The 20,624-nt window shown below is 39.7% G+C and overlaps 1 protein-coding gene across 1 annotated transcript in view; it reads left to right on the top strand.

The window, feature by feature from the left end:
* Nucleotides 1-9,344: 9,344 nt before the first annotated feature.
* The window catches only part of nr5a2 (nuclear receptor subfamily 5, group A, member 2), a 67,206-nt gene continuing 55,926 nt past the window's right edge, over nt 9,345-20,624 (top strand). The window contains exons 1-3 of the mRNA XM_005920915.3: nt 9,345-10,019; nt 13,209-13,327; nt 16,861-17,002. Coding sequence (XP_005920977.1) covers nt 9,938-10,019; nt 13,209-13,327; nt 16,861-17,002 — 343 coding nt within the window. The 5' untranslated portion in view covers nt 9,345-9,937. The remainder of the gene's footprint in view (nt 10,020-13,208; nt 13,328-16,860; nt 17,003-20,624) is intronic.

Genomic DNA, 20,624 nt, shown 5'->3' on the forward strand with positions numbered 1-20,624 from the left:
GTGTGTGTGTGTGTGTGTGTGTGTGTGTGTGTGTGCGCTCACTTTCTCACACTCTCCACTTGAATTCTTTTGAATCTTCCATATATAACATCGACGACCTCAACTGTCTTATTCCCTCCTGCACTTATCTGCTGTAGTCTGTTGTCAGCAATGTAAATGACGCGTGTCCCATGACAAAAGCATTTTCATCAACATAAACCCAATTACTTCGTGGCTAGCGTTCTCCAGTCATCCTCGGTTATGTGTAATAAGTGGGCTACAGTTTGTCTTCTGGATAACATTCAGTAAGTGAAACTAACACAGAATGACAGCATACCACCAACTTCTCTCTCTTGGGGTTTAGAGCAGACTTTGAAGCCACAACACAAAGCTGACTGTACTATTGCTTGTGTTACTCTGTGACTATTACACTATATATGTCTCCTATCTGCTCAATAGTTACACATTTAAAAAATATGCAAATGATGTGTGTTCACTGCACAGTACATTCTGATTATCAGAATATTAGATTATTAATTTGATTAAATAATTTATTTAATCTATTAACTCCAAGAAACTTACTTTATAAATTATTTAAGGTATCAGGATTATCAGGATTATCTAAATAGCTTTTGGGAATTATTATTATTACATTCCAACCTTTACAAATTTTGTATATATTGGATGTGCATAGTGGCTGATCTCAAAATGAATGACGACATTACGTCTGTGCTACATGTACGTTTTTGACATTACGTGTACGTCACAGAAGAGTGATACAAATATGTTGAGATTATTAATTTGTTGAATAATATATTATTATTTATGAACAGCCATTTTTTCCATTTCACTATACACAGTGATGTACTGAAGGTTAAAAGAATAGCATGATAAATTAGCATCCAAGTCTGTGTTTTCATATATGAGCGGTATAAACAAGCGCCACAAGTGTAACGTAAAGAAGAGTGACAAAATAAATAGATAAATACAACATCTTTGTAAAGTGTTGTGTAACGATGGATAAACAGCATCCTTCCACAAGATTTTTGTCTTAATGCTGGTGGTGAAATGTAATGTCTAGTCTTGAATCTACTGTGATGGACAAAACGTATGATTGAGATACATTTTGTTTTCACCACAGTGTAGATTTTCACTCACCTAGTGCTCAGATATACCCTCCAGCTCCCCTGCAACCTCAGCTGAATAAAGGCTTAGGAAACTGGATCCATGGATGGTTGCCATTTAGTCACCTTGTGTTGTATATGGAAGCGCTACAGAAGAGAATTAGGGCCACAGCGGGAAAAAAAGTGGGGATGTCTTTTTTATTTTGAATTTTGACGTCCCCACCTTTTTCCTTTTACAGTGGCCATAATCCTCTTCGATAAAGTGTTTACTATAGTGCTTAAGTCAGTTTATTTATTGACTGACCTTCAAGAACAACCTGTACCAAATTTAATGGATTGTGATGTTTCAATAGTACACAAAACAGACACTTTGACTGTCCTTTATGTTAGGGATGATAGCAGGGCATTTAGCCTTATACAGAACTTCCATCGCTGCTGCTCAACCTAACTTTATAAAGCTAAAGAGCAAAGTATGGCCAGTTTTCTTTTGCTGGCTGCAAGAGTGGGCACGTGGCTATTCATGAACTCAGAGGAACTGAGACCCAGTGGACTAAATTCTTATTTCCCATGTGAACACAATAGGAAAATGCCTATATGTTTGTGCAACCATTTACGGTAGGGTATGGCCAGCGTTACCACTAGTTTTGAATGTATGCCCACAGACCACAGCTATGTCTAAACGACCATTAGAAATTGTTGAAGCTCTAAGGCCAATTCAAAACCAATAAACGACTGGGTTTGGATTACTGTGTTTTCATGTCCTCCCTTGGTCTTTAGTGCAACCTAACATCAGTTGCCTATTTTGGTAGCATCTCCACACAGTGCATGTGTGAAAAATAAACTGCCATCGCATTAAAAACATTATATATTGTGTAAGAAGAGCCAAGCTCCTTAGTCAGACCCCTGGCTTTTTTTTTCAGCAGTAAAAAGCCAAAAGTTTTTGGTTTTGAGCATTTAAACCTACAGGCTAATTTAAACAGGGTTGAAATCAGAAATATAGAGGCATTAATGAATGATCTGTGATGCACTTTTTAGATGAAATTTGAAAGACATCCTGGAATCATGTGAATAACCTGTAACACTGCATTCCTAGCAATGAGCATATTGATATGTATCTGTACTTTTGCTGGTCTCTAGACAGGTTTATTGACACGGCAGCTTTTCTGTAAGGGAGAAATAATGCTGCCCATTCTTTATTCAACCATTGGAAGAGTCTTCCTCCTTTTAAGTGTCATTTAGAAATGAACCTTTCTATGATCTTTACATTTTTCTCATTCTGCTGTGAAAGAGTCAAAAATTCTTTCACATCGGCACACTTGTTACAACGTGTGTTTTTGTGGGACTTTGTGTGAGCACATAGATGCCAGTCGTGTCAGAAAATATTCTCTTTACTTTATATCTCTTATATTTTTTCTTTTTTGTGAAGCTATGAATAATTAAAACATCTTTGCATGTGTGTTGTGCACCTCATCTCACTTTTAAGTTCACTCAGCCTTTTGACATGGAGATAACCAAAGCCCTCAGACAATTATCAGCGTCCTTCGGCTTCAGGACGTCAGCAGAAATCTTGCAACATTGAAACATCTTTACACAAACATATGCGTGCACGCACACTCACACACACACACTCCTTTCTCCACTCAAAAGAGCCAGTCTTTGTTTGATCCCCTGTGAGGTTTATCTCCTAAGCCAAATGTCAACACTTGCTGTTGACACACTCTGTTTCCTCCATTGACTGCCTTCATCCAAAGAACTGGGGACCAGCAGGTAACAGCAGCTGACCTGGGGGCACAATAGAAAGTCAAAGGAGTACAAGACATACTGAGGAATTAGAGAATTAGACAATAAGAAACAGTGTAAGGGTATCATGCAAGAATGTAACAAACACATCATGAAATATATCTTTTTATTTTAAAAACTAAGCTTGTTGAAAAGAACTCCTTGGAGAGAAGCATATGGGGTGTTTTGATGTTTTCTTTGCATCATGTTTTCTTTGCATCACACACTTTTCATTTCAGTATCACTGAGCATGTAATACCACTTCAATCATTAATCTGTACTTGTACTATTATAAGTTTAATAACTATTTTTATTTGATTTGTGATTTTTAGTGTAAGAGCGATAGAATTCACACAAGAACCACAATCAAAATGTAGTTGCTACTTTTTCTAGATGTTTGATACCAGATGCTTTAAATGGTTACTGAAAGCTGAGAGAGAGTCAGCAGTTTATGTTCCCATAGAGAGTGTCTAGAAAAAGGAGTAGAATTAATCTTCTCAGCATGACTTCAATGCTCCAAAACTGTCCACATGGAAGGCTTTACGGAAATGCACACCATAGAATAAATCAGTTAAGTTATGATATGGTATCATATCCAAACTGAACTGTAGAAGTGTTTCTCTCTTTTGGTTGGTGGATAAAACCCATCGTCTTCAATCCAAAAAAAGGAAAAAAGACTCACAACACCTCATATTCCACAAATCTTTAATAATCTCTCATTTTCTTTGTTTATTTCTTGCAACCTCTTATGCAGACAAGATTTGAGACTTGCTGGTGAATTAAAAGAAGCATGTAGGAGATTAGGAGTCAAAGTTTTACCTTCAGGAATTAGACGAAGAGTAAATATCAACCTAAACTAAGCAGGATGGACACAACAGAATGATTCCCATCCTGATACAATAGGTGAATTCAATGAACTGAGGTTGGCACACCACACAAAAACTAATGAAGGCCACAAATGCAGTTATCCAACTACCTGTCTCAGGCAAAACATAAAGACCTGGGCAGCACCAGAACCTGATGTTATCCACCCATATTAAGTGAAGAAGGTTATAGCACTCCATGAATACCTCGCAGCACAAATAAGTGGTCTGCTAACAGCAGATTGGCTAATACAGGGCAGAACAATCCTGATCGTGAATGAGGATGTTTAGTGGCCTCTACACAACATGAAAGCTCAATCATGAAAGCATCATAGCAACCAGACTGAGAAAGTCCATGAGTCTAAACATGAGTACAGCTCAGAAAGACATTGGAAACAACACCAGAGGATGAAAACACCAGCCACTGCTTGATAGAGCAGTACACTAGGACTACAAGAAAGCCTACAACTCAGCACGAGTAGAATTAAATGGTTATTTCCATTCTACCTTCTTATTATCCATTGTTGATCTGCACACAGCTGTTGTCACCAACGTCACACTCGCTTACGTCACTGTCATGACACATTCTCGCAAAAAAATCACGGTTTTAGTAACGCAGTAATGCAGCGTGCTTACGGGAAAGTAACGGTAATCTAATTGCCGTTTTTGCAATAGTAATCCCTTACTTTACTTGTTACTTGAAAAAAGTAATCAGATTACAGTAAGGCATTACATGTAACGCGTTACTGCCCATCTCTCCATATGACCAGTATCTACAGCAAGAACACTGCGATGTGGACTCGGTGGCTGAATGGTAGATGGTGGCAAAAAGAGGGAAGGTGATCTGGACTGAAGAGGTGGAGTTGTCTGAAGGCAAAATAGTAGACATACATGGCAGTTACAAGGGTATCCCACAGGCCAACGGGAGCCATGAAGAAGATGCAAGAAGGTCAGCTACTGCCAAATACCTAAAGAAGGTAAGGCTGGTGCTCAGAGGGTAGCTTAATAGTGGGAATAAAATCCAGGCAAACAATACATATGTCCCACTGGTCATCAAATACCCAGCTGGAATAATACACTGGCCACAGGTGGAGACAGCTACCACCAGTGTAAAGAAACAAAAACTCTTCCCAGTGCACAGTGATCTTTACCCAAAGTTGATACCCTGAGCCTCAACAAACAACAGAAAGAGGGAAGGCGAGGATTAGTGAGCGTCACAGCGACAATTCAGGATGAAACACGGAGCATCTGTGAATACTTCCTGAGATGGCAGCTGAAGAAAAACAGTGAGGAGAACGGCAGGAAACAGTTGTGGAAGACTAAGCACCTGCATGGGATGTGGAGTTAGAGGAAGTACCTGACACTGAGAAAAACTGCAAGTGGCCACAAAAGGCTGACCTAAAGGACAGCACCAAGGCTTTGATTATTGCAGCGCAAGATTAAGCCCAAACTTCAGATCCATAAATGCAAAACTCTACCACAGCAAACAGAGCTTGAGCTGCAAAGTGTGCAAAGGTCCCCGGAGTACTGTCCAGCACACTGTAGCAGAATGTGAGATGCAAGCTGGGACAGCATACAATGAGAGGCACAATCAAGCGGCTGGAATAGTGTACAGAAACATCTGTGCTGTCTGTGGATTAGAAGAACCCAAGTCCTGATGGTAGACAACCCCAAAGGTGGTTAAGAACAACAGGGCTGAGGTCCTGTGGGACTCCAGGTTCTTGATAGACAAGCAGCTGCTGGCAACCCAAACAGACATAGTGGTGGTTGACAAGGAGCACAAGACCACAGTTGTGATAGATGTGGCAATCCCAGCGGACAGCAACATCTGAAAGAAGGAGCACAGGAAAACAAAGTGGTCCCAGTGGTAATGGGAACATTAGGAGCCATAACCACCAAACTGATAGATTCCAGCAGATTCCAGGCACAACATCAGAGGTCTCTTTCCTGCAGACTGCCATCCTAAGAACAACGCAAAAACCTCAAAGCTACTGACAGCTACTTCCTTAAATCATTCTCTTGTGTTTTGTTTACCTCAGTGAAGTTCTGTTTGTGAGTTGTTGCTCTGTACTTTGAGTCCTGCTGTATTTTTAGTACAAATGACTGTTTACATTACATCTTCGATACAGAAAACAGTAGCAGGTAGGGGAGAGAGGTGTGTATGTGGGTGTCTGTGTCTGGCAGTGAGTGGTGGAGGGGGTGATTTCCTGCTTATGAATAGCAAATGTGTGTTGATTGTAATTTAATGATGTTAGTGTGTGTTGCTGTACATTTCCAAGGCTATTGTTATTTGATCAGAACACTTGTACACGCAGGAATACACTCATTCATGAACACAACGCGCACACAAACATGCACTCCCTCATAAAACTCACACGCAAGCTGAGACCGTACAAGGTGTCAGCCCTACAAATGAAAACAAGCATGCAAAAAATATGACACTCAAGTGAAAGACAGACTGCATGAAGTTTTAAATTCTTTGGCACTTTTAATTACCATGCATGCATGCAAAATATCATTTTTACAGCCTGCAGTGTTGCTGCTCAAATTGTCACTGTGTGTGCTTGTGTCTGTGCCAATCAGATAAATCCAAACTTGAAACCATAACATGGGGGGTGAATAGTCCAGAGTTTGATTTGTACTTTTGTACATCATTTAATGTGTCATTTTATAACCTCAGACTGTAAACTGTAAAGTCTCAGTGTCAATAAAGTACTACTACTTACGTATCTATCTATCTAATTAAGTTCACAGTTTCTGTGACTGTTATGATTGAACATTATTTTCTTCATGCTTCATCTTCAAAGTTTGGACCTACTCTTTTTCCTCCCTTACTTCCTTTGTGTCTCTACGTTTATTATTACCTTTCACCATCACTCACTGGGCCTCGCTCTCTCTCTCTCTCTCTCTAAATAAGTTAATCATTCCAGTAGAGCTATCTTGCCACAGGTCTTATCAGTCTCTGTGTCATTTTATAACCTACCCTGCTCCCCCCTCACCCTTCAGCCCCTACTTGTCCTCTCTTGCCTGTCAACCTCTGACTCCACCCACCACTGCCCTGAAGTAACACAGTTTCAGCCAATCCCAACTCAGTACTGAGTGTGTATTGCTGATTGGTGGACCCCCATCACCACCACCACCCAGGATCCTGACAAACCTAAGAACCTAAACCTGGCCACCAACTCATTGTCTAAAATTAAAAACAAAACAAATAAAAAGACCTGTTTGTGTTTGTCTGTGTGTGGATACAGAGATTACTTTGCAGGGTAACTACTTTCATTTCAAAGCCAAAGTTCTCAGTTTTCGATTTTTTATATTTTTGTGTATTTGAATATATCACATCTCACTTGTTTTCCAAAGACGACTCCAGATCACTGTGTAAGGAAAACATTTCAGTTGGAAGTATAATAGAAACTTACTGTATGCCTGTGTTTATGTGTGTATGTGAGCACACATAGAGAACCTGTGAACACATGAAGTACAAGTGAACAGTGTACTGATGAAGTAGAAGCATCAGTCTGTTTACAGATTAACATTGCAGGTACAGAAAAACAAGTCCCCATAGCTTTTATTTTAGTGTGATGACTTCATTAAAGTTTATTGTAAAATTTAAGTTTGAGTTAGGATAATGATAACAACCACGCAAATACATTACATAGAGCATCCTCACAAAGACAGGACAACTCACTTATGAGAGCATTTTGGGAGAAACGGGCAATGCTCCAAAGAGGACCTGATCAGTACATATGGGCCTGTTTTGTGTGTGTGTGTGTGTTGGGTGTTGTGTTGGTGGTTGTGGTGTTTGCGGTGTTGTGTTGGTGTTTGCTGGTGTGTTGTTTTTGTGTGTGTGTGTGTATGTGTGTGGAGTGTGTGTTTTTGTTTTGTTTATTTGTTGTGTGTGTGTGTTGTGTTGTGTGTGTGTGATGCATGCGCACACGAGTATATATATCAATATATATTATTATGCAAATCGTGTCATAAATCACCCAGACTTTAGCTACTCAACTCTTAAAAAAAAAAGGAAGACTACAACAGCTGTGGCTGTGCTCTGACTGTGTTTCTGGCTTTACTGTGAAATCTATTTAATTGAATTTCTAAGTATTTTACTTGGAAATTGTTGTTCCAAGTAAAATATGTTATTAGTTATATATTTATATATTAAAACAAGAGGAATAATTGTCATCAGGGGGACCTCACCTTTCTGTGCTCCTTGCATTTTATGATAATGAGCAGGGTTTTTGCCCTATATTGCTATAAAAAATATTTTTCTTTCAGAGATGACAAAGTCTTAACATTACCATTAGCTGTGGGTACTGAAACGTGTGTGTGTGTGTGTGTGTGTGTGTGTGTGTGTGTGTGTGTGTGTGTGTGTGTGTGTGTGTGCCCTCTGTAACCCTTTTATGTTCGTCAGATTTGTCTGGTGATTTTCCGTGTCTCCCTCACTCATAAAAACACACCGCCGCCATTTCCACACAAACACTTTGGCTTCATGAATGTTTTGAAGTGACGGTATTCTGCCATTCAATGATGTGGATCACTTTTATGTCAATTTTCCTCATGACTAAATTACCCACAGCAGTGATTAGGAAAGCCCCAAACAGATTTTGGAGTAGTACATACGCACCTGCGGGAAGTAAAGGTTTTGTGGCGATCCTTTATAACGGTGCTTTAAAACAATAACGTTTTCCGAGTTTAGTAACTCACTAAAAGACATGCGCAGACAACAGGAATCCAGATCGTTTCCTTAACGCGACAGAAAATAGTTTAGACTTCTACCTGATTCAAAAGTTGGATATTTCTCTGTGGTCTGCGAACTAAAATAAGTTACACAAGCTTTTTGTGATTGTGGTCGTGGGGCATTACGGGGATGCTGTAGTGTAATTCTTTTTTGCATGTATTTAATTTGAAAGGCAGTGACGTCAGATCACTAATTGATCCCCGCTCAGCCAATTACTGTTAATGATTCAGAAGCAAAGGTATAATTTATTGCATAAAGGGGGCGATTTGATTAGACAGTGAGGTCATTTCAAGCCTGAGGCCGATGATGCTCGAGTTTTCCATGAAATTTATATGGCTTTATGGAGAATTTACAATGTCCTCACCTGTATTTTAAGATGGAGTGGTCACACACGCACACACGGGCGCAGACACACAGAGAGAAGAAAGAAAAGCAGAAGGAAAGAGTATAATTTTGTCACAATAGTTCATCTTTTAAAGTTTGTATATATATATGAAAAAATTACTTAGCATATAGGAACGCTCGCTCTCACGCTCCCTGTGCGTGCGTGTGCTAAAGCGCTCTGATCCACATACCTTGCGCTTTGTATTTGCATTCCGTGCGCCCAGACGCAGTCGGTGATCTCACTACAGTTGCATCACTTCTCTTGATTTCCTTGTTCTCCCTCCGCTTTTAAAGTCCGTCATTAACGGGATTAAATAGATGAGATTTTGGAGAGATGGACCTGGAGAGTTTGAGGCGATGTTTCCCGGTCTTCTTTCCTGATTGGATCGGAGGAAGATGATGTCAGACGACCGCATGCGTCTCGGATTGGAGAGAGCGGAGTAAACAAAGCCGCGAGGAGGAGGAGGAGAGGTCTCCACATCTCCAGACAGTCCGACCGACTCACCGAATCCGACTTTACGCACAGGAGAGGGCGGCCCCGGCGGCTCGTGCTTGTCTGCTCAAGGCTGAAAGTTACACTGACAGTCTCACATTAATGGCTGACGCGCTTTAAAGACTTTGGAAAAGATAAAGGGAAACTTACCATCGCATTCTAATCCGGACCTTGTGCTGTTTTCTTAAGTGCAGAGTGATTCCCTAACTCTTCGCGAAAGTGCTTCTTACTTAGTTTAGAAGGAATCACTCCGTTTTCTCCTGCGTTATTTCTGAGATTTTTCCTTTCTTTTTTGCGTAAATGCGTTTTAATATTTTTTTAAATCAGTGTAGCTAAGTCAAAGCAGCGTTACACACAGGCTATGCAAGCCTGTTGTTTAGAAAAAGTCTTAATCTGGCTTTATCGTTGGAGCATTGCCTGATAATTGGAAGTGAAAGAGAATTATAAAGTAAGAAATAGGACGGTAGAAGTCGCTCGGGACAGTCTTTCGGGGGGTGTTTGTGCGAACGCCTGTCTCTGACGTCCAGGTGTCCCGCCGTGCGGTGCGGAGTCTCTATCTCAGGCCGGCAGTGCTGTCATGCTGCCCAAATTCGAGACTGAATCCCTGGGACTCTCTCGATCGTATGGCGAACAGGGGCACATGCCAAGGAACATGCAGGGTAAGAACTGTCATTCATTTGAATCTCGGTAGTCTGCCCGAAGCTTCCACTTCGCTGTCTTCGTGGAGCGTTTTCCGGCTGAGAGTGTACTCACTAAAATGTACATGATTGTATTCGTTACCTTTTTTTCTTATAATGAGGAACAGTTACCGATCTGTCATACGCCAATCCACGAACGCGTTGATTCCACGAACTTAGCAGGTAATTGCTAGGGGGGTTTATTATTATTATTATTATCATTCAACATGATCTCCAAAAGGCTTCGATAATGTTCTTCCACTTCAACTTGGAAGCACTTTTTTTTTAAGTTTGGCCCGCGGTCAAACAGGTACCTACCTGTCATTCACGCTTAGAGCGAGCGGCAGCAGCGCGTAAAAAGCAAGAAACAGAGCAGAGGTATTCTGTCAATGTAACTTTTTCTTGTTTGTTTCTTTCTTTTTTTTTATTTCTCTGATTTTAGAATGAAACAGATGACTTTCTCTTAGCAGAATAAGAAATATCTCAAACCTGCTCGTGGTTTTGTTTCTAAAGAAAACTGCTGTGGAAGAGTTGTTGATGTCGAAGCAAAACTGGAGTGTCTGATTAAGATTAAAATATTTGACTAAGGACAGCAAACTTTTACCCAAGAAGAAAATAATTATGAGCTAGTTTATTGATTTTACAAACGGTAAAGAAGAGCTTGGTAATGTGTGCCAACACGTAGTTTCGCAATAGCTTTCTCTCGTAGTACAGCCAAGTTGATTCTACTCTCAAATGAAATACAGCTGCAAAATAAAGTTAAACTAAATCACTATGTTTTAGATGTTGCTTTAATGCTGTAGTGTGAAATCTTTTTTGTAAGCTTTAAACTGTTGTTGTTGGAGGTTTTTATCTCACATTCGAGGAGAACTGCGTAAGGCCTTCAGATGTTCGAAATCGGTGTCATTTAAAAAAAAAAATGAAGAGCAAATTTTAGGACCCCTGCATTTTTTTTCAGAATGAGCATAATTATTTAAATTCCCAGTGGCATGCCGTAAAAATCTATTTTCTTGATCTTCACAGTAGGCTGCACATTAAGCAGCTAGATTTTTTGAAGAAATTCTGACCTCAATGGCAAGTTAAACTCATGTAACCCTGATCATTTCCAGCATGTCTTTCCACGGCAGTATAACCGGACAATCAATTAGCCCGCTCTCGGTTTATAAGATATTGATAACGTATTCTCACTTTAAACAAGGAGTGGCTTGTTTGCCAGCCCTTTTACCTTTTTTCTTATTTTACCCCAACTGTTTTTTTTTACAGGCAGCTAAAACAAGGAAGCTCCGACTGAAATGAATTTCTTTTAGAATCACGAGGTTTTTTGTTTTGTTTTGTTTTTTTGACAATTGGAGGACGTTGGCTTTTTTGGTTTGTTTTGTTTTGTCTTTTGTTATTTTATGAGCAAGTGGACAGTAAATGATTGACGGTCGGGCCGATGTGTTTCTGGAGGTAATCTGGGCAGACGTTGTATGCATTCACCTGCGTCTGTGAGTTATACAACGAGGTGCTGAAATATATTCAATTTGTCTGTGCATAAAAAACACTATTTGGACTATAATTACAGGCATAACGTCGCGTCATGTGCTGTTAGAGCTCCTTAAAAGGCGAAATTCACTGTACAAAATAATGGAAACACCATAGCAATGACAATTGAAAGAAAGAAAATATTTGGATAGGATCCTGTAAAATAAATATTCATTATTGTCGGCCTCAGGACGGACACCCCTCGGATATCTTAATTTATTATTTCCTTTCCACTGCGTCATCACTTCAGAACTGCAACCAGGGCTCGGATAGTGTTTTTTTTTTCTTTTTGAAAAGGCGTCCAAAATGCACCTGCGGTACGTCGTAAGAACAGGCCTTTAAAATCGTGTCATTCTTGCGCTTTAACGCAGAAGAAAGTTCGAAAATCGAGCTTGCTTTGAGTTTCTGTGGAAGGAAATAAAAGAAAAGGGAAAAAACGGAGCTTGGTGGAACTTGTTGCTTCAGCTGGGATACGCTGATCCCAGCAGGGCAACGCGCTAACAAACTAGAAATCATGTCTAATTAATAGGTCTCGGAGAGAGCAGATGAGTGGATTTTGAAGTCGAGCAGTACTAATAGCCCATGTAAAGGCATTGGAAGGCGTAGTTGACAAAATATTTCCACTTTTACAGCCATATCCACTGTGGTTTCCTTTTTGATCCTGCCTGCTTTTTATGATTAGTGCCATAAAGACTTTTGTAACTGTTGTAAAAGTCAGCATGCCCGTTTGCTTGTAGCGCTGTCACACACAGAGACTTATGCAGGTGGGTATTTCTAACAGGGCAAAGAGGGCTAGACACCTCAGAAATAGTCGTATTTGTATGTAGACTATTAAGATCTAAATATTTTAAAAAAAAGAGAGGGGGGGAGAGAAAAGGAGGAAAATCTGCAAGGAAGGTGAGGGAATTTTTATGCTTTTCCTCCTTTATTTAAAATTACATAATTAGTTATTTCCAGCGTTTGTCATTATTTTCTCTTCAGTATAAATAATGGCTAAAACTCGGTAACCAGGAAAATTATGAATTGAGAACTTTTAAAATGCAGCGCACAGCTCCACATAAAATGTGTGTACCAATATAAAGCAAATAAAATTAAATGGCCTGTAGTACTGTGGCTGATTCTTAAATAGAGAAAAATAATGTTGGTTCAAGTTGGGTTTGGATGGGGGTTTTTTCTCCCTCGCCTGCAGAGATAAGGGCTTCTCTGTGTCTTCATTTGTCTGTGGGCGGTAACATTTTCTCCTCCAATCCTTAAGTCTAATATCTCTCGATTTCCCCCAGCGATTTCACGACTCGGATACATATTGCATATGTATGAGGCTCACTTTCATGAGCTTCTTTTTATTATCATTATTATTATTTTGGCTCCTGTCTGAGACGGATGTAGAAGAGCAGAGGAAGAGGGAGTAATAAATGATCGCGTCCTCTCAGCTCTATCCAAAAGCTACTATTCGTCGTTTTTTGCTCCTCAAATTTAACCTTAAAAAAAGTCTTCGAGAACTTTGAAAAATCGCATTAATTTGCCCCGCGCGATTCCGCACCCTCTTTCATCCATGGATGGATGAAAGAGGGCTTTTTTGGAAAAGAGATTCCCCGGCACTGAAATAGACTTCTCTCTGTGTATGTGTCTCCGTGTGTCCTCCTCCAGCCCCTCAGTTAAAAATGATGGACTACTCATATGACGAAGACCTGGACGAGATGTGTCCCGTGTGCGGAGACAAGGTTTCAGGGTATCACTACGGACTTTTGACCTGTGAAAGCTGCAAGGTTGGTGCCCCCAATTCCCTAAATAGAAAACAAATGCTGCACGATTTAAGCAAGAAGTTGCCTATTAACATAAAGTGTGCATGGTACTGTGTGCCTGTGGTGACCTCTGATTAACTGCTTCGATGTATAAAATATTCAAGTGCACTCTTGTCTATCGTTGTGCAGTGTCATGCAATTATATATGTCCAGTTATTTGTATTAGCCTCTGAAGTCCCTGTAGGGCATCAACATGTGTCACTATGAGGCTTACACAGACTAAACTGTGGTCTTCATGAGTTTAATGCGCTCTCTGATATTATACTTCCTCTTGTGTCAGCCATTTTCCTAAATACTATGGGCTACCCACTGTGAAGAAAACTGCTTATCTGGATGGTGTCATTTCTGTCCTTCTCTCTCTTTTTTTGCATGCCAAGCATTTAAGCAGATTTTTTTTAAAGAATGATTTGCAACAAGTGTAATATTAGAGCAACATTTCAGCTCCTCACCATTAACACTGCAGGAAAACCAACAGTAAAGAGGCCAGGGGTCAAATATTGTTGTGACAGTTGATCTAACAAACTCTTCCTGTGAGTGTCAGAGGATTTTTGTAAAGTGTGGAACGGCTTGGAAAAGACACTGGAGTTCAAAAGCAGGCAAAGAGTGTTTGCAAATTATTATGTTGTTGTTTTTTTTCTTTGCAACCACCAACCACAGGAGGTGTGCGTGTGTGTGGTGGGGGGGCTTTAACCCACGAAGGAAAGCGTACAATAGAGTTTCTGTTTGCACAGGCTTGCACCCTGCTGTCTAAAACTCTCATCACAAGTTCATTAAGACCTCAACAGCACGACGTTTCCATGTGCAGGCTAATAATGAAGCTACGCAAATCAAACTGTTAAAGCTTAATTTGAGATCTATCAACAACCTATTTGTCTCCTTCTGCATCTTTCCACTGTTCCCCTCAGCAGAGCAAACAGGCATTTCCCAAGTTTTTCCCCCTCAACCAGTAAAGCTGTCAGCACAAAATTAAGCTAAGACAAATGTCTCTGTGTTAACACTATTCAGTGTAAAATTGCAGCTCCTCAGTAATGATGTGCTAGTGCACATTTCTTGCCTATGTGGTCATTATTCAAAGCAGATGTTATAGATTTTATCCCATATTATGACCTTGAAATGCTAAGCATTTGCTTGAAGGGAGCAGTCAGTGGCATCTCTGCTGCTTTTCAGGCTCAGCGAAGGCTCACGCAGGACAGCCAGTCCACACATTTTCCAGTTTGGCTGAAACACTCTGCCGTGCATGTATGGAAGCACGCACGATGCAGATGAAGAGGTCTTTGATAAAGTGCTGTGTATGCTTGCTGAAACATTAATAATATTGATACTCACCTGAAGCTTGTCATTGATTATCTCTAAAATGAAGGCAGCCTGTCCCGTTAAAAGTATAATCACCGGTGCTCGACAGATTCATTTTGACATTAAACACACTCTGTTAGATAGGCAGAGCGATCCATATCCATTGTGTCTCCTGAACAAAGCTGGATAAACAGAGCAGCTACATTGTAGTCTCGGCCTTACGTATACGACATTCTTTTTTTCTTATGCACTATCAGAATAAAATATTTCCTTTAATTTTTGTAATTTTTGTAATTTTGAAGTAATGTCATAATTTTTCTCGAGCCTGCACCGCTCTCCTCTTCCACCCTTTGAGCCCCAGGAGCAAAGTTGTGAATAACGCTCGTTATCAGGGTCACATTTTTTTGAGCTTTGCTTTGGCTTCCATATTTGAGCTGACACACACAGATACACAAATACACAACACATACACACACACACAGAAAAAGAAAGATTCCCCAACACGCACACACACATACAGATTCTTATCCCCAATTGATTTACCACATCCCTAAACCCACCTTTGCACTCAACAAGTGTACATGCAAATACAGACACACATCCCCCTTTATCCATGCACACAGACACTTTCAGTTCATACACACCAGCATGCATAAAGTAAAAATGGTACCTTCTTGTTGAAGTAAAAATAAGTGAACAATGAAATGGGCTACATTAGTCAACAGCTCTTTTTGTGTTTTTTTATTTGGGGGGAGGGGGGGGGTAGCTGTTTGAGCACAGAGGAATGACCTGAAAATGCTGAAACTACAAACAACAAATTAGAGGTCAGTGCTTAGATGCACGGCGCTCATATCAAACATTCAAAGGGATGTTTTTTTTTAATTTATCAAGTGAGACAGAAAGACACAAGAAAGAAAAATGGTGTAGCAGGAGAAAAGGTCAGAGGACATCAAGCAGTGAAATACAGTGAAATTCATTTTGTTTTTCTTTCTGAGTTGCTGTTTGTATTGAAAAAGAGTAAATTGCATTTCCTGGTGTGTGTGTGTGTGTGTGTGTGTGTGTGTGTGTGTGTGTGTGTGTGTGTGTGTGGAGAAATACCAAGTTGACACCAAGTTAACATGAATTTTGTGAATTTTAGATGCTTTTGCAGCATACACTTTCACGCTAGGAAGGATTATTTTTTTGATTTCATGTCAATTAGTACGCAATTTATTTCGTTGGTTATTTTGTAAATTTGTCAAGGCAACAAATGTTGCTTGTAGCTGTGCAAATGAACCTCAACTTGGAGCTTTTCAGTGAGGTGTCGTCGGCTTCTCCTGACGATGTACTGTGTGTCTTTTATAGCACGCTTGAATCCACTTTGGTCCAGATATTTATAACACACACTGTGTGCTAAATGGAAAATTGGAGAGAAAGTTCTCTCTGAAGCATGGATTTCTTGGCACTGAGAAGTCGATAATCCAAAAACCGCGTGCACTGCCTTTTTTTTCCTTTTTTTTTGACAGGTCAGGCAATGCAGATTGTCAATTAAATTTGTGTCTGGTGAAATATTGATAGCCACCGGTTCTTTTTTATTTTTATTTTATTTTAAAGACCAGGTTTACAGATTCTCCTCCTAGGTTATGGATATAATTTATTGGATTTTTTGGGCTCCTGCACTCATATTTTTCAATAATTAAGTGCAGAGTTGAAAAGATGCTTACTCTGTAATTCCCAGAGTCTTTTACTTGAACAGAGAATATTGAAAATATGAATGCAATTTTGACAGGAAACAAATTATAATTCCTGACTTTTATGAAGTAGTTTGCAATGCAATGAAAAGATTAGCTGTCAAGTAAAAGTATGTGAAACGGGCATATCTGCAGCATTTTTTTTGTTTAAAGCAAAATAAATTATTAAATGAATATAAATGAATTGTAAATACTCAGTTTTCATTAAGAGTTCAAAGTGTGTCTGCTTCATATATATCGCATCTACACATGTCTATATAGCACCACATCAATGGGTATATAGCTTTTAAAACTTGCATGTGCGTGCGTGTGTGTGTGTGTGTGTGTGTGTGTGTGTGTGTGTGTGTGTGTGTGTGTGTGTGTGTGTATCCATTAAGTCTGTCCCTCTCCATCTGTCTGGGAGTGTGAATGGGCCAATTACCATTGCATTGCAGGGGTCAAGCGGGTTGACGTCTTAATTGGTTCTCTCCACAGGGCTTCTTCAAGCGCACCGTCCAGAACAACAAGCGTTACACATGTATAGAGAACCAGAGCTGCCAGATTGACAAGACCCAGAGAAAGCGCTGCCCATACTGCCGCTTCCAAAAGTGCCTCACCGTCGGCATGAAGCTAGAAGGTACAAAAACATATTTGTGTTACGCAGTTTAGCTTATCGACTCAACTAGAAATTACAAGCTTTGCTGATGTTTGGCTTCTGTAATTTGATTTAATTTTGGCTTAAACATGGGAAACTGTCGGGAAGCAATGTGTTCAGCGTGCATCAGCAGCGGTGCATTATGTGTAGTGGTTAATAGTCTTTTCTGCATTAATCATATGTGTTGCTTGTAAAGTCTCACTCCTTAAAGTAACCAGTAACTATAGAATGAATGTGGTGGAGAAAAAAGAAATAATCTGTCTTATGTTTTCTGGACTGTATGAGGAGTAAAACAGGAGATACTCAGCTAAGATACCTCAAAATTCCTGCAGTTAAGTATTCGCAATTACATTCCACTGCTGCCTATAACAAGTCAGCATCTAAGCCACTTGAATGCACTACACAGCCTCCAGGTTTGCTTTGACCAGAAGTCCTTCAAAATTACATTTTACTCAGAATATCGATGTTTTTTATAGCACTTATACAGTACTGTTTTTTTACAACTTCATGAATAGTTTACCACATATTTAGTCTATTCTGGGGTTTTATAGTAAACACTACTCACTAAAATATGATCTCGATGTTACAGTACACATCTGCAGAAGTGGAAAAGCAGATACAGGCTGGGGGGTTTTCTTTCTTTCTTTTTTTTTACATTGTGTGTGCTGCACCATATATTTTTCAAGATATGATGCCTGTTTGCAATTACTGTTTCTGAAAGTTGTGGAGGAAAAAATTATAACATCGAGCAGTTAAAATTGGAGGTTGAGTGCTTCTGGACTTGCACAGAGGTGTTTTAAAAAACCTCTACCCAAGTTCTGGTGAAATGACACGGCCAGTCTTTTTTCCATTAATTCACAGCTGAGCTGCACATTAGCTTTTGGTGGAAAGTATTCGTCCATGATCAATATGCATGTGAATAATTTCCTCCCATTGAGATATCCACTATTTAGAAGATGGTTAATATGTGCTCTGACAAAATGATTGCTCGTACGAAAGGAGAGGAATATATTTATTTAAACATTTAACGGTGAACATCTTAGTAATAGCCACTCTATACAGAGAACCTTGTAAAGTGAAGCCTTTCATTTCAAACCAGTGCCTTGAAATCCAGTATGGCTTATTAGTGTTTGTCACGGGGTCAGGGGGTGCTGGGGGTATCTGGTAGCCGTTGTGCACTTAGAGTTGCCAGGCAAAGTAATAGATAAAATATTAGACTTGGCAGCAGACTGAGAATGGTAATGATGATACTTTTGGCTGGCCGTTTTGAGGCCTCTTTGTTTAATTTGAACATGGCTCAGAACCCTGGTCAAACATGCCCATTCAGAACTGACAGGACTGCAGGCAAAAAGAAGGGGAGGGTTCAGCTTTTTCAAAAATAATATTTAAAACTGCCAGTTTTCCCTCACATACATTGATGATGCATTCTCTTCTGAAATCATTACATTTGGAGTGAATAAAGGGGCCTGAAGGTAATCTTTCCATTACAGCTTTGAAAGAAAAACTACATTAAAGCCAATGGTTGCAGCTGATTTGGTCCTACAAAATTGCTTCAGTATTTTTAATAAAAGCAGCCGTTCTGCTATTCATCTCGTTTCAGTTTGATATTAAGACAAAATTCTTCACCCATTTGAAATTCAAACTAAATTAAAAATCCCAAGATCCCTGAAATGATCACATGCAACTAAGCAAAGTTAATATGTTAAAGAAATAAGACCCTTAGAGGATGAAAGTATAGCAAAGACAGCCTAACTAAAATCTTTCCGGAGGCTTCTCCCTTTACCTGCCATGTGTGGTTTAATTAATTGCCGTTAATAGTGAATGGCCGCTGGGCAGAATGTCCCGGCCTGTCATTTTCCAGCTGACAAGGGTGGGGAGGGGGTAGTGTTTGATTTGTTTTGCTGGCGGTAACTTTCAGCTCGGGGGCAAGACGGGCCCTGCAGCACTTTGTCAGGGGCCAGAAGCTGCAATGGGTGACTCCTGCCACAGCTGGTAAAGACCTCCCATGCAGAACGGCTGACACCCCTCACCACACACACACAAACTTTGCACACACATAGAGCTCTCACCGGTAAACACATGCATATATTCATGAGAAGCCCAAGAAAGGTGTTCAGAAGGCCACAGGCAAGAGGGAGAAGCTGTCATTTCATCTGAAAGAATGTGTACAATAGCAAAAGGAGGTTTGGGGTCATGTGCTTTGTTATTGCAATCTTTTCATTCCATTACACAGCAGCTTGCAGCAACATGTGATTTCAGGGCATCAAGTGGAAACCAAATGTGAGGAAAACTTGAAAGTTGACTTAAATTGCATTTTTGGGCCCTTACTTTAGGCCGTGCAGTGTTTGAGACTAGTGTAATGGAGGTGGCACTAAAGAGGTTTGTGTGTCTGTGTGTGAGAACCCTAATCTGTTTACACAGTCACATTTATGGTATGTAGTTATTGTCAAGGTTAGAATAGTTTTTAGAAATTTGAATGTAACTCTGCTCTATGTTACTGCAATGCCCTTTATAGTTAACAATATGCAACCGCTTGTGTTTCACTTTATCCCCGGACTAAGAGCTCAGTCCTGACTGTTCTGACACAACAACAAAAAAACTTTACATTTCAATGACGTCAGACGGAAATAATTTAAACATTGCTGCAACACATCACATTCTCCTCTGCTGCAGGATAAGTGATTTACCTCTGACCCAGTTTGTTCAAATTCAAGATGTTTGCTGAAACAAACACTGCCTAACTTACAGTTAGAATAACGCTTGCAGAGATTACATTTAAATGATTAAATTAACCCCAAATTTAATCCCAACAATTAACCATCAGACTAATTTGGATGAGAGTGATCTTAACCCCAATATTTAAGCTGTGTTTCTCTTCTTCTCATTTATTAAAAGTACAGTAAATAATGTCTATTTTGTGGTCATTCAGTCAATGCATCATTTTCTTTCATTTTTGGAGGATTTTTACAATTAAAGAACAAAAAAATGAAAGAAAAACACACAAGCAAACATGGTGACGATGGGTCGGGCACATGCTGTATAGCATGTCTAGCTGTAGTAACTCAATAAGATATCAAAAGAAAAAAGATTTGATCCATTAGAACGTCATTCACTAAAGCTGATGAAGCGTGCCCTTTCCAAACAGCTCCCACTGGCGCAATTTTCTTTTTTGCTCAGTAATACAGTAGTTGCCTTGCATCATATGCTTCACTGAACTGCTTAATATTTCCTTCAAGAATACATCAAACACAGGGCATAACAGTTGTATTTGCGATACTAAGAGTTTAAATCAGCATTGGTTCCACTGTGTGCCGTGTAAGGAAAGAGAAGATGCATAATGTTTTGTTGTCATCTTGATGTATTTCAACAGACACAAAGAACACAAAGCTTAATGATGTAATACAAGTTACTGACAGTTTCCTGCACATATTAAAGTGGACAGAATGTATTTGAACTAGTAAATATAAATTGGGTTTTTGAACTGCAATTATTTTTTACATTGCAGTCCTCTGTAACATGTAAATTTATTAAGAGCCCCTCTGCTGAAATTAGCAGCACCGGCTGAGTGTTTGTATATTCTTCCTTGTATCCCTCTTGTTCCAAT

The sequence above is a fragment of the Haplochromis burtoni genome, unplaced genomic scaffold, assembly GCF_018398535.1.
Source record: "Haplochromis burtoni strain Fernald_Lab_line unplaced genomic scaffold, NCSU_Asbu1 Contig_5, whole genome shotgun sequence".
In the NCBI taxonomy this organism is placed as follows: Eukaryota; Metazoa; Chordata; class Actinopteri; order Cichliformes; family Cichlidae; genus Haplochromis; species Haplochromis burtoni.